General features: G+C 36.1%; 1 protein-coding gene across 5 annotated transcripts in view; it reads left to right on the top strand.

The window, feature by feature from the left end:
* ARFGEF2 (ARF guanine nucleotide exchange factor 2) overlaps positions 1-12,020 on the top strand; it is a 58,448-nt gene that overhangs the window by 8,302 nt on the left and 38,126 nt on the right. For 3 of the 5 annotated variants that reach the window (XR_015732983.1, XM_034413822.2, XM_087889117.1), the window contains exons 2-8: positions 1,640-1,670; positions 3,274-3,397; positions 3,877-4,023; positions 7,166-7,345; positions 8,825-9,044; positions 10,438-10,509; positions 10,806-10,969. Coding sequence is in view for 4 of the 5 variants with exons in the window: in XM_034413822.2 (XP_034269713.2) it covers positions 1,640-1,670; positions 3,274-3,397; positions 3,877-4,023; positions 7,166-7,345; positions 8,825-9,044; positions 10,438-10,509; positions 10,806-10,969 (938 nt within the window). In the remaining variant the exon portion in view is untranslated. The remainder of the gene's footprint in view (positions 1-1,639; positions 1,671-3,273; positions 3,398-3,876; positions 4,024-7,165; positions 7,346-8,824; positions 9,045-10,437; positions 10,510-10,805; positions 10,970-12,020) is intronic. The other 2 variants (XM_034413823.2, XM_034413824.2) reach the window with 2 other exon arrangements.

Below are 12,020 nucleotides of genomic sequence, written 5' to 3'. Positions count from 1 at the left end.
CTTGTGTGTTGGTTTCTGAATGTTTCGTTACCAGGCTAGGTAACAAGCTAAAATGTTAAACTCTGCTGAAGATGTTACCTAGCCTGGTAATGAAACGTTCGGAAACCAATCCACAAGCTTGAGAACGAACTTTCACCATCATCCGACACCTGAGCTATAGATATTCGCCATTGTTGCAAATTTCAATATATTCCTGTATTGCTGGCATTGTATGTGTGGATGGGACAATGCCATTTCAAGGCAGCAAAAACTGAGACACAGCAACATCTTAGTGCTTCTCTGCAAGAGACAATCAGGGCTCCCACTGGAGAGGATTCTTGGCTTATCCTACCTCCCACTTCCAAGGATCCTGTGGTAGTTGCATGCTGGCATGATTAGGTAAGGAGTCCAAATGCAGAACTGCCAAAGTACCAGCATTGAGATTTTGGAAGGCAATTGAAATCAGCCATTGTGGCAAGCTCAGAAATGTGGAAAAGTACTAAAAGTTTATTTTACTTTTTTGTTAGCCAAGAGAAGAAAAAGATATATGTGTTTAGGCATAGACCTATGGAAGCAGACAAGGCAATTTCAGGCCGGAAAGTGAGCTTCTTATTAATTATTTAATCTCTTGGGTGAAGAGATCCATGAACTTAATTAGCTCATAGTTCTCTAAAAACTCTGGAAATTGGTAAATGCATAAAAATACCCATGCTTAATATCGGATACATTTTACACTAGCTTCAGAAGAATTAGAGGACAAAGAGGTTGGTAATTTAGAAGTGTCCTTATTAAGTAAATTACATGATAAACAAGTTCGATGGTGAAAGAAGGTAGCTTAGATCTTCAAATACATATTATGATCTATATTATTATAATTAAATCAGAGGTACTTGCGGCACTTCAGAGATTACATTTATTGTCTTATAAACTTATAGGGGTCACAGACTGCTAATAAAATACAGTATAATCTGGGCAAGGCATATGATGTATGCATTCATTTATTAATATTAGATTTATTACTCTTAAAGTTTTGAGAAGACTTTCCTGCTTTCACTGCAAAGCATTAAATATAAATCCAAATGTGTTTCCACAGTTGTGATACTGAAATGTAGATTGTTTGCTTTGTTACTGTGTGTATTACTTAAATTGTTTTGAGAAATCTAGGCAAACACGCTTTCCCCACAATCTTCAACATATAGCTAGGAACCTTACCAAAGTAACAATTTGCAGTTCAGAAGCTAGTATTGACACACCCATTGTAACATTGAAGAAAGCATATAACTATGAAAATAAGCTGAGATTTTCATCCTCCGTATCATATCTTGTACACATTGAATATTATAGCATCACCAACTCCAGTGGTCTCGGTATGCAATCACATGGGATAGATATAGTTTCTGGGATCCAGTTGACATGTTCAAGAAAGTCTGGAAGCATGTGAATAGTCTTAATAGTCATACAACACCATAACAAAACTGAGGGCTACTATACTCTATAATTTCTAGAAAAGTGTTGATAAAATTAGCCTAACACTTGATAAAATTAGCCTACTATTATGTAGAGAAATCTTTGTTGGTACCATTTATCTCAAAAACTCAAAGTTATTTCATCAGTATCTTAAACTTTCAACATATAAAACATAGATTTCTTTTTTTCCTAGATGAAATAAAAGCAGAATTAGAAGAACAAAGGTAAGTAAATTTTCTGACAAGACAATATGTTAAAGACTATTGACCATCTCATTTGAGGTATTTGTACCGTTTGTTAAACATTGCAAATAGATTGGCACTTGGCATACACCAAAATGTTATTTTGTTATTTTGATAAGCTATATAAAGGTAACACTTTGATAATTCCTTCTGCTAGTGATATGTTTCCTTCTAGAGGTAGATGTTTCCCATTTGCATCGAGACAGGGAGGAGCAGGTGGACAAAAATAGTTTGGGATGCTGAAGAAACTTTTAGAGTTTCAGAAACTTATTTGCAACTATATAGAAAAAGTGAAGGATTTGAGGAAGGGATGCATGTTTAAGCAATTCTTGTGGCTATGTATGGTCTACTTAAAACTGTCATTCTGTTTCAGTTACTAGCAACGACTTCCACACTTCTGAAAGATAATGCATACCACTTCCTTTCTTTTCAACTGGAATTTCTTTCCATACTTACAATTTATCTATTTTCTGCTATTCCTTTTCATCATTTTTCATATCAGCCGTAAATGGCAGGGACACAGCTAGATTCTGTTTATTATATGTATATGCCTTTCCAATAATGTTGGTTGTTAAGATTTTCTGAATTTCAGTTTGCCTAATGATATGTTTTGCTTGTCATTAACATAAATCAATGATTTTAGGAAGAATCCTAATGATTTTTTAACAGTTTTATGTTTTAGTTGATCATTATTCATTTTTTTAGTGGTTTTCTATTATCTTAAACTCCATAATCATATGAAAAAATAATTTTGTAATAATATTACATAAACATGTTATGACTTTCATGTTTTTAATTTATAATTTTGAGGTTGACAAAAATTTTACTTTATCTGCTTGTATGATGTGAGAATCAGTCCCTTTAAAAAAAAGAAATTTTAGGCACAGAAGTGATGTCTAATAATAGTCTAAAAGACTATTTTAGTGGTAGCAGTATCTGTTTGACATTTTCTCACCCGAAACCTAATGATTTTGTAACGATCAGTTAAAGTACTTGAACTTCTAAGTTAAATACAACAGTGAAGAAATACTATCAATTGGTTTGCACAGCAAAAGTATACCATATTAACATAACATATTTGATAAATGAGAGCATAAATTGAAATCTTGTTTGTCTTCTTGAGACAGGTGTTTATTCTGTGCAGCTACAAATTACTGTCTTCCAAGAATGACTCTGTAAACAAATTTTCATCAGAGAACAACCCCAATTGTTTGTATTTGGGGTGGAGTTAAATTGTCATCTTGCAAAAGGGAACTGGTAGTGACTTAATGTTATAAGAAGACAAAGATTCTTTGTCTTTGTGCTGAGTTTTAATAAGCATGGATGTTGAAGATTATAGCCCTAGGCTTCAGTATTTCAGTTGCCTGCTGACAAACTTAATTCCAAGCAGGTATGAAAAAGTGTAAGCTTTCTTACTCCAAGTAAAAACAATTGGGGTAAATAATAATTGATGAAAGTATTGAGCCAGTTAGATATATTTAACATATAGAGGATAGTCCGATACAGAACTGGCACTAACTCTAATGTGAAAGTAATGGATCAATTTATCACATCAAAATAATTTTCTTTAAATTTTTCTAATTAGCCAAGGCAGTGAAACCATACCAAAAGCAAATTTCATTGAAGCTGATAAATATTTTCTCCCATTTGAGTTGGCCTGTCAATCAAAATCTCCACGGATTGTCAGCACCTCTTTGGATTGTTTACAGGTATTTTTTAAAAATTTAATCTGTTATTGCCTTGAGGTAAATCGGTTTTACTTGCTGAGTTTATGTTGTACTATTGTGTGTATGTGTGTATGTGTGTATGTGTTAATATGTATGTTATTGTGCTGTAGAAGGAATTAAAACTTGATTATCCTTTCCTTTGAGCAATGTTTTGAACATTCCTGTTTGATATCTGTTGGTTTAGTTTTTTAAATGCTTTATTTTCCCACACCTGCTTAAAATATTTTGCCATTTATGCCTGATGTAGTTTTTTTTTTGGGGTGGGAAATAGAAGCAGATTGATTTTTTTTCTCAAATTCCCTCTTTCCCTCTAGCAGAACTTTAATAATTGTAAAGTTCCATCCCCTTCCCCGATTTATTCATGAAGATGTTCTGGTATTTTGAATACATTAAGAGATCTAAGGCATTGAGGGCCTGAAAATGAGCTTAATACTGTGGGCATATATCTATTTCTTGCCTAGAAACTCATTGCTTATGGACATATCACTGGCAATGCTCCAGACAGTGGAGCTCCTGGAAAACGTCTGATTGACCGCATAGTTGAAACAGTATGCAACTGCTTTCAGGGTCCTCAGACTGATGAAGGAGTACAGTTACAAATAATAAAGGTAATGTCTTATTGTACCTTTTAGAAAATTGGATATTTTGTTAGTCTCAGTCTTCTGTTATTTCAAGAAAATCCTTATATTTATTTCTTTTTATATTCCACAATATTGATGTATCTCTTTGTATTTATGACTATATGCCTTATTTAAGAAGTAAGTTCCTTATGGAATATAATAAAACAATTTTTAATATTTTCTGCCTCCTCAGTTATTTTGCTAATTGATGTTGCATTCTATGCATTCACTTTCATCTCATTTAATTCGCTGTGTTTCTCATTTGACATCTCATTTACTACTGCCTGTTTTTAAGTGACTAATTGCTGCATCAGTGCCACCACTGTTTTAAGATTATTTTCAAATTAAAAAATTCTTGTTGTGAACGATCTTATTTGCCTTGATATTATCAGTATAATAGATGAATAGTTCTTGAAAATATTCCATATATTTCAAAATGTTTGTCAATGTTTTAAATATGTATATATATTTTCAGCAACATTCTCTTTTAAGGACTTAAAATTGAATTTGAGTTACATATAACATTGAGCCAAATGTTATTTTTCTGTATGTAAGCAAAAACAAATTGGTAATGGGAAGTATTGAGAAGGAAGGTATTGGGAATAGGGAGAAAATCTCAGACTTAAAATATAGTCCTATATACAGTGAGCTGGAAAGTTAAGTTCCCATTGAAATTTTTTGGTCTTGCGTTTGAACAGGCCAAAGTATATGGGTACTTTCATCCAATGTGCTAATTCATATAAACTGTAATTTACTGGCTTTATTCATCAGCATGGCAGTTCACTCAAAATGCCTCATCATAATCAGATCACACTATAACATAAGATGATTTGAGAATAGAGCCAAAGATCTGTAAGAATGTAACATTAATTAATAACAACCCCAACGATGCCCTTGAAGTGATGTCCCGGTGCCTGGAGGCCGTGTGGATCTGGATGGGGAGGAATAGGCTCAGGCTCAACCCATCCAAGACCGAGAGGCTGTGGTTTCCGACGTCCCGATATAGTCAGTTGGCGCCATCTCTGACTATTGGGGGTGAATCATTGGCCCCCACAGAAAGGGTTCGCAACTTGGGCGTCCTCCTGGATTCACGGCTGTCTTTAGAAGAGCATTTGACGGCCGTGACCGGGAGGATTTTTCATCAGGTTCGCCTGATTCGCCAGTTGTGTCCCTTTCTGGATCGGGACTCCCTACGCATGGTCACTCATGCCCTCGTCACCTCCCGCCTGGACTATTGTAACGCTTTCTACATGGGGCTCCCCTTGAGGAGCACCCGGAGGTTCCAACTGGCGCAGAGTGCGGCCTTGCGGGTGGTAATGGGAGCGACATGGCATTCCCATGTAACACCTCTCCTGCGTGAGCTGCATTGGCTCCCGGTGGTCTTCCGGGTGCGCTTCAAGGTTTTGGTTACCACCTTTAGAGCGCTCCATGGCTTAGGACCTGGTTATCTACGGGACCGCCTACTACCACCAATAGCCTCCCACCGGCCGGTACGCTCTCATAGAGAGGGGCTGCTTCAGGTGCCGTCGGCCAAACAATGTCGACTGGCGGCACCTAGGGGGAGAGCCTTCTCTGTGGGGGTACCTACTATCTGGAACGAGCTCCCCCCGGAGATACGGAGGATCCCGGATGTGCGCACCTTCTGCCGTGCTCTAAAGACCTTTTTATTCCACCAGGCGGGCCTGGCCTTATCTTTTCCTTCTTTTTAATTATGCAAATTTTAGTCTGTTTTTAAATGATTGGGGTGTTTTAATCTGTCTGGGCCAAATTGTTTAATTCGATTTTACTTTGTTTTTAAATTTTGTATCTATGTATTTTTACTGTTTGGCTGTTCACCGCCCTGAGTCCTTTGGGAGTAGGGCGGTATATAAATCAAATAAAGTAAGTAAGTAAGTAATTCCTGTTTAAGTGGATAAGATTATAATAGTATCATTTTAACAACACACAAGAGTACAAGTTCCTAGATACATACAAGTTCTTAGATACACAGTTCTTGAACATTTACTTTTCCACTAGTAATATAAAAGCAGTACTATATGAGCGTAAGAAACAGAAAATGCAAGCTATAAACATATAAGGATTGTCTTCTTTCATTTATAAGTCCTTTATCCATAAGGTAAAATAGTAATATGATTTATTTGAAAAAAATCTGGCATAAAATAGTTGCTACAGATCAGATGGCATTTTCCCAAGCAAGAAATTGCTTCTGTCTTTGGGGTCTACTTCCTGTCTTCTAAAAAGAAGGATTCGAGATACATATACCCTGTTTCCCCAAAAATCAACTCTAGCATGTTTTTACATGCGCCTAATATAAGCCCTATCCCCAAAATAAGCCCTACTTAAGAGCCTGCGCAGCTCCACCATCACGCAGGGGTGGTGGTGGAGCTGCCCCACGCGCCCTGCACCGGCTCACCTCAGGGTCTCTGCAGCCAGGCCATCCACGCCTTGTAGTGGCAGCACCGGCAGCCATGTGCAGCAAGAGCCCACGTGGCCGTTGGCCCACTTCTTCTGCTTGCTTGCAGCCACAACGGAGCAGAAGGCCGAGTAGTGTGTTGGTGCCGCGGCCGTGAGGTGAGGCAGGTATCACGGCGTGGATGGCCTGGTTGTGGGGGCCTTGAGGTAAACCAGTGCGGAGCATATGGGACAGCTCCACCACTACCCCCGCCTCACCTCGTGGCTGCAGCACCTGCATGTCACTCGACCTCTGTTGTGGCCATGAGCAAGCAGAAGAAGTGGGCTGGTGGCCACACGGGGTCCTGCTGGACAGGGCTGTTGGAACCACTGCTGCGAGGCGAGGCAGGTGTCAGGACATGGGTAGCCTGGCTGCGGGAGCCCTGAGGTAAGCCGGTGTGGGGCAGCTCCACCCCTCTCTTCACAGTGGCGGCACTAGAAGCAAGTGGGCCACCTGTACATGGAAAAAAAATAAGACACCTTCCAAAAATAAGCCCTAGTGCTTACTTTGGGGCCCAAAAGAAAATAAGACCCAGTCTTATTTTGGGGGAAACACAGGTATTGTCTCTTTTTTAACCCTTATTTCAAAAACTATTTAAAAGTGCCGAGTAATACATATTTAAAAAAAAGATTTTGCCAATTTTCATTATTACAATGTCTATGTGCCTTTTTTCTCTAGGCTCTTCTCACTGCTGTCACATCTCCATATATAGAAATTCATGAAGGAACAATCCTTCAGACCGTTAGAACTTGTTATAACATCTACCTGGCCAGTAAAAATCTCATTAATCAAACAACTGCCAAGGCTACTCTCACTCAAATGCTGAATGTCATTTTCACACGGATGGAAAACCAGGCTGTATGTAACAAATGTTTCTCTCTCTCTCTCTTATATAGACATCTTTGAGTACCGATATATGCTACTGTTTTTCTTTTTTTATATTCATGTTATACATTATTACTCAGTTGAGAGAGTTTGTGGGGTTTTTTTTATTTGCAATCTGCTTATTTTAGAATTTGCACCACAGTTATCATCTGTTTGCCTCATAATGGTGGGATATTGTGCTATCAATAGCAATCCTAATTAGAAAGGATTCCAAGGGTGGCAAAAACGGAACTTGGTAATTAAAAGTTTTAGGATTTAGGATAAACCTTAAAACTTCTGCTGTTTTCTTCCCCTCTTATTTACATAGTATGCTCACTTTTTCTTTATTTGGCATATTCACAAATGTGATATCGTCTGAATCAGTCAAAAATCTAGTTAGTAAAATTAAAAAATATATCTTTGAGTCTTTAACACTTTAACCTGTTGTTTCCTATCCAAGTGGTTGATAATTATGTTCAAATTCATTTTTATTTTTTTTTTGAATTTGATTTATATGCCGCCCTTCTCCAGAGACTCAGGGCGGCTTACGATGCGTTAAGCAATTTAGACATGATGACAAACTATGAAAAGAGTTTATGATTTAATTTGGATGACTTATCCTCCAAATCATGTATCCCATCAAAGCTAATTCTCTGTTGGCTCAGCTCTGTTCCAAAATTTACCAGAACAGATGCAATTTCTTTTCATTTTGTGATGGAAAATTAAAATGTAATCCTAAATAGACTTTACAGAGCTTAAAGAGAAAAGGGAAACCAACCCTGCTCCAAAATACCTAAGAAAATAAATGATTAGCTCTATATCTACTGTATGATACAACCATATTCACTCGTGTCTTGATCGTTTCAGCCTTCACTATTTCAAAAGCTTTAAGACTAAAGACGGTCCCTATTTTAGCTTACATGGTTCTGGAAGATGCAGACTATAACTAATGTTGTTTTTCCTATGTTGAAGATCAGATTAAAAGGGCATAATAAAAATCAACCCCTGATTTCCTTAAATTGAGAAAATACTTTCTCTTGGCTCTCTTTCTTCTTCTTCTTTTATCTCATATTTCTATTAATTTACATATTTCTATTAGTTTGCATTAGTTTGCATTTTAAAAAATGTTTTAATAAGACAATGTATTACAAGAAAATGTATTACATATGAATACATATGTAATATGAATTTAACTGCCTAATGACATAGACTTTGGGTATTATTTTAAGCAATTAAAAACATACAACACCCAGGTAGCCTGGGCTAAACACACCCACACACACACACACACCCACACACACACACACTTTTCATACTGCTGTTGTCCTGGAACATTAAACAAGGCATTTAAATATGTGGGAAGACCGAAACATTTGGAACCACTTTACAGAATTTAGTCAATGTTTCTTTCTGTTAAATATTTTTGGTAACATATTTTGATGTATGTTGTGGAAACACTTTCATTTTTTTAAGATACAAGAGACAAAAGAACTAGAAAAATCAAATCAACAAAAATCCCAATCTCCTATGATTCATACCGTGTCAGGGTCTCCTAAATTTGGCCGACTGAAATATAGTCAACAAGAAAGCAAACCCTCAACTCCTGTGAAAGCAGACTTGACTAATGGAGAGCCTGAAAAAAAAGAAAACGGAGATGACAAACCACAGGATGATTCCACTTCTGCAGTACTTGGTAAATAAAATTTTAGTATGTGTGGCTTAAATCTTTATGAAACTCTGGTTCAGTGCCAAAACTGCATTCCACTCACTTCGCCTATCGTGTGCTAACTTCATTATAAAGGTCATGGTTTGAATTTTGCAAAGCTCTCCATTACATCTAAACAATAAACCATGAAACTGGCTTAATCAACAAATCATGCAAAATATCTAGTATCTGAGGATGGCCTTGAGGGACAAAATGAAGAGCTGCTACTAAGGCAATGATCAGGCAAGCATGGCTTGAATCCATTCTAAGAAATTAATTTGAGTAAATGACCCAGATTACCCCCTCCCCCGGGAGGAGGGGAAGCACATTCAGATTTGCAAGATTCTGTTACTGTAGCTGTTTTAATAAAAGTAATTTTAGAGCTATATGGCATTGGTTTTTTAGTCCGATATATCTCCTAAAGCTAAGAGTGTTCAACATTAAGTCAAAGAACCCTAATTTAGATGTAATGGGGAATTGTAGCTCAATACAAATCAGAACTGTTGCATCCAAGCCAGAGATGATTTGGGAAGGGGAAAAAAAAGAAAAGAAATGTAATGCTATGGCACTGATATAGCTGCGTAAATCATAGTTTTGGATAATTCTTCAAACATAATCAAAGTGAAGTAAAATAATTACTCTAGAATGGCAATTTTGATTTATATCTCTTTCTTAAGAGAGTATACATGTACATTTTGATGAATTCATTTTAACATTCCATTGTTTTTCTTCTGTTGCCCATTTTAAAAACTCCAATACACAAAGTATTTTTAAAAAATGGTTGTCTGAAGGCAATAATCGTATCAGTACATTAAAATAAAGTATGCAACAACTTTAGGATTTCATCATTTCTACCATTGTTCTGTTTATAAAGTATATAAGGTATGATTATCAGTATAATTTTTCAGATGGGCTCTAGCTTTACACAGCTATTGATTCTCAGTGATTTTTAATAGCTCAACACTGAGCAGGGTATATCCATAAAATGCAGTTCATGTATGTTACAATTATGTGACATTGTGATATTCTCAAACTATATACAGTAGCATCCGATTTGCTTTTGAAGATGGTATACAGGTGTCTTGCACATTGAGAAATCTCCAGGAAGCTTCTGATAATTGTAATCACATTCTGTGGAGAGGCTTATTTCATGAGTAGTGCAGCAGCTGTCCAAGCTGGTAGTTACAGTTGTCAGATGAGGCTAATTGCCAAATTGAGGAAGTTTATTAGTCTCCTGTGCAAATTGGACATGAATGGTCAGTTTTTCCTAACTAGGCTTTATGGATTTACAAAACAATACAGGGAGTAGTGTTTTTTTAAAAAAAGAGATAATCAATGGCAACTTTTTTTCCAAATAACTTCTTAATATATATTTTATCAGAAGAAGAAACAGATGGAGGCAAAGAAATTGTTAAAGAAATCTTGGAGGATGTGGTCACTTCAGCGGTTAGAGGTAAACTTTATTTGGCTAGGTCTCTGTCTTTCTTCTTGCCTTTTTAAAAAGAACATCCTCATTCTTAACTTTCTTCTTTAGGATAACACACTTGGTGAGAATAAGTTAAAACCAGAACTAATTGCCTTTTCACATAAAAGATTCTGTATCAGCCTCTAACAATTCCCATAACATTAGAGGAAAACTGACTCAGTACTTCAGCAAATTTCTATTCTCTTAGTGTTTTCTATTGACTCTCTGAATTAAATTCTTTACAAAATGCTCAGTATGTAACTATGGCAAACATAATTCTTCAGCCTCTTTAGACGAAGAACTTCTGAAGCAAAGTCTGCCTGAATCAAGTAGGATTTTGTCTGAGCTGGGAACTGCAGTTCTTGCCTCTCCAGGTGGCAGTCACGAAAATCAGCAAGCAAATGGAATTTCAGATGATAGACAGTCTGTCTCCTCCACAGATAATCTGGTAGGGGTCTTCATCATATAATAATTTGAATGTAAAACTCCTAACTTTTGGGAGAAGGGGGATTGTTTGTAGGGGCTAGGATTGGAAAAAGCTCTAAAATATTTGAAAGGGCAAACTTAGCTTCAAAACAAACAAATGGTCAAAACCTATGGATTTCATTACCAATTTATCTGCTTAGATTGGCATTTACTACTATGATAAAATAGATGCTGCAGTGTTTTGCTGAACCATGAATTTGGAGAAAATTGTAACAAAATTTAAAATTTATTTTGAAATATTAGCCTAACAATCTGTTATGCAGTTAAATTGTACCTTATGTCAAAGCTTTTAGATTTTTTTTTTAATTCCACCTTAATTACTTTTATAAGCAACTCAAGGTGGCACATATGCCTAATACTCTTTCCTCCTCCTGTTTTCCACAATAACTCTGGGTTGGGCTGTGAGTGAGTGACTGGCTCAAAGTCATCCACTGGTTTTCATGCATAAGGCTGGACTAGAACTCACAGATTTTGCCTAGTTTTGCTCCATTTATTAATTAGCTGTAGCTATGATTTATTAGCACATCCAAAAAAATTAGTTGTACTTTGTTTTACTAAGATAGCATTGCATAAGATTTCCTATATTCTTATACTATGATGATTTAGTTACTGTAATGATAAATATAATACATATTGCTGTATCATAGGTAAGCATACATGAATGTGCTGCTTTTTTATAATGCATTTTTAATCCACCACAACTGGTTAGATATAATATACTGTATATTTTAATTCAGGTGCTTGGATCTTAACCTTAAAAAATTTCACACTTTTAATAGAAAATTATAATATTAGAAAACCATAACAAAACAATAAAAAATACAATAAAAAAGTTCAACAGGAATGGAAATAATATAAATATATCTACTGTAGTTAGCATTAAGAAAAGGTTTGAGAACTGACAGAAAAATTATGAACATCTTTGTTGAGCTTACACATTAGTTAATATTCTTTTATGTCATCTTTATTTAGGATCTGACTAAAGTATTGTAGGCTGAAATGATTCACATTCA

This window comes from Pantherophis guttatus, chromosome 3 (genome assembly GCF_059756535.1).
Source record: "Pantherophis guttatus breed Tessera chromosome 3, ASM5975653v1, whole genome shotgun sequence".
Taxonomy (NCBI): Eukaryota; Metazoa; Chordata; class Lepidosauria; order Squamata; family Colubridae; genus Pantherophis; species Pantherophis guttatus.
The sequence above is the reverse complement of the archived record's forward strand: the minus strand, read 5'-3'. Positions and strand labels throughout refer to the sequence as shown.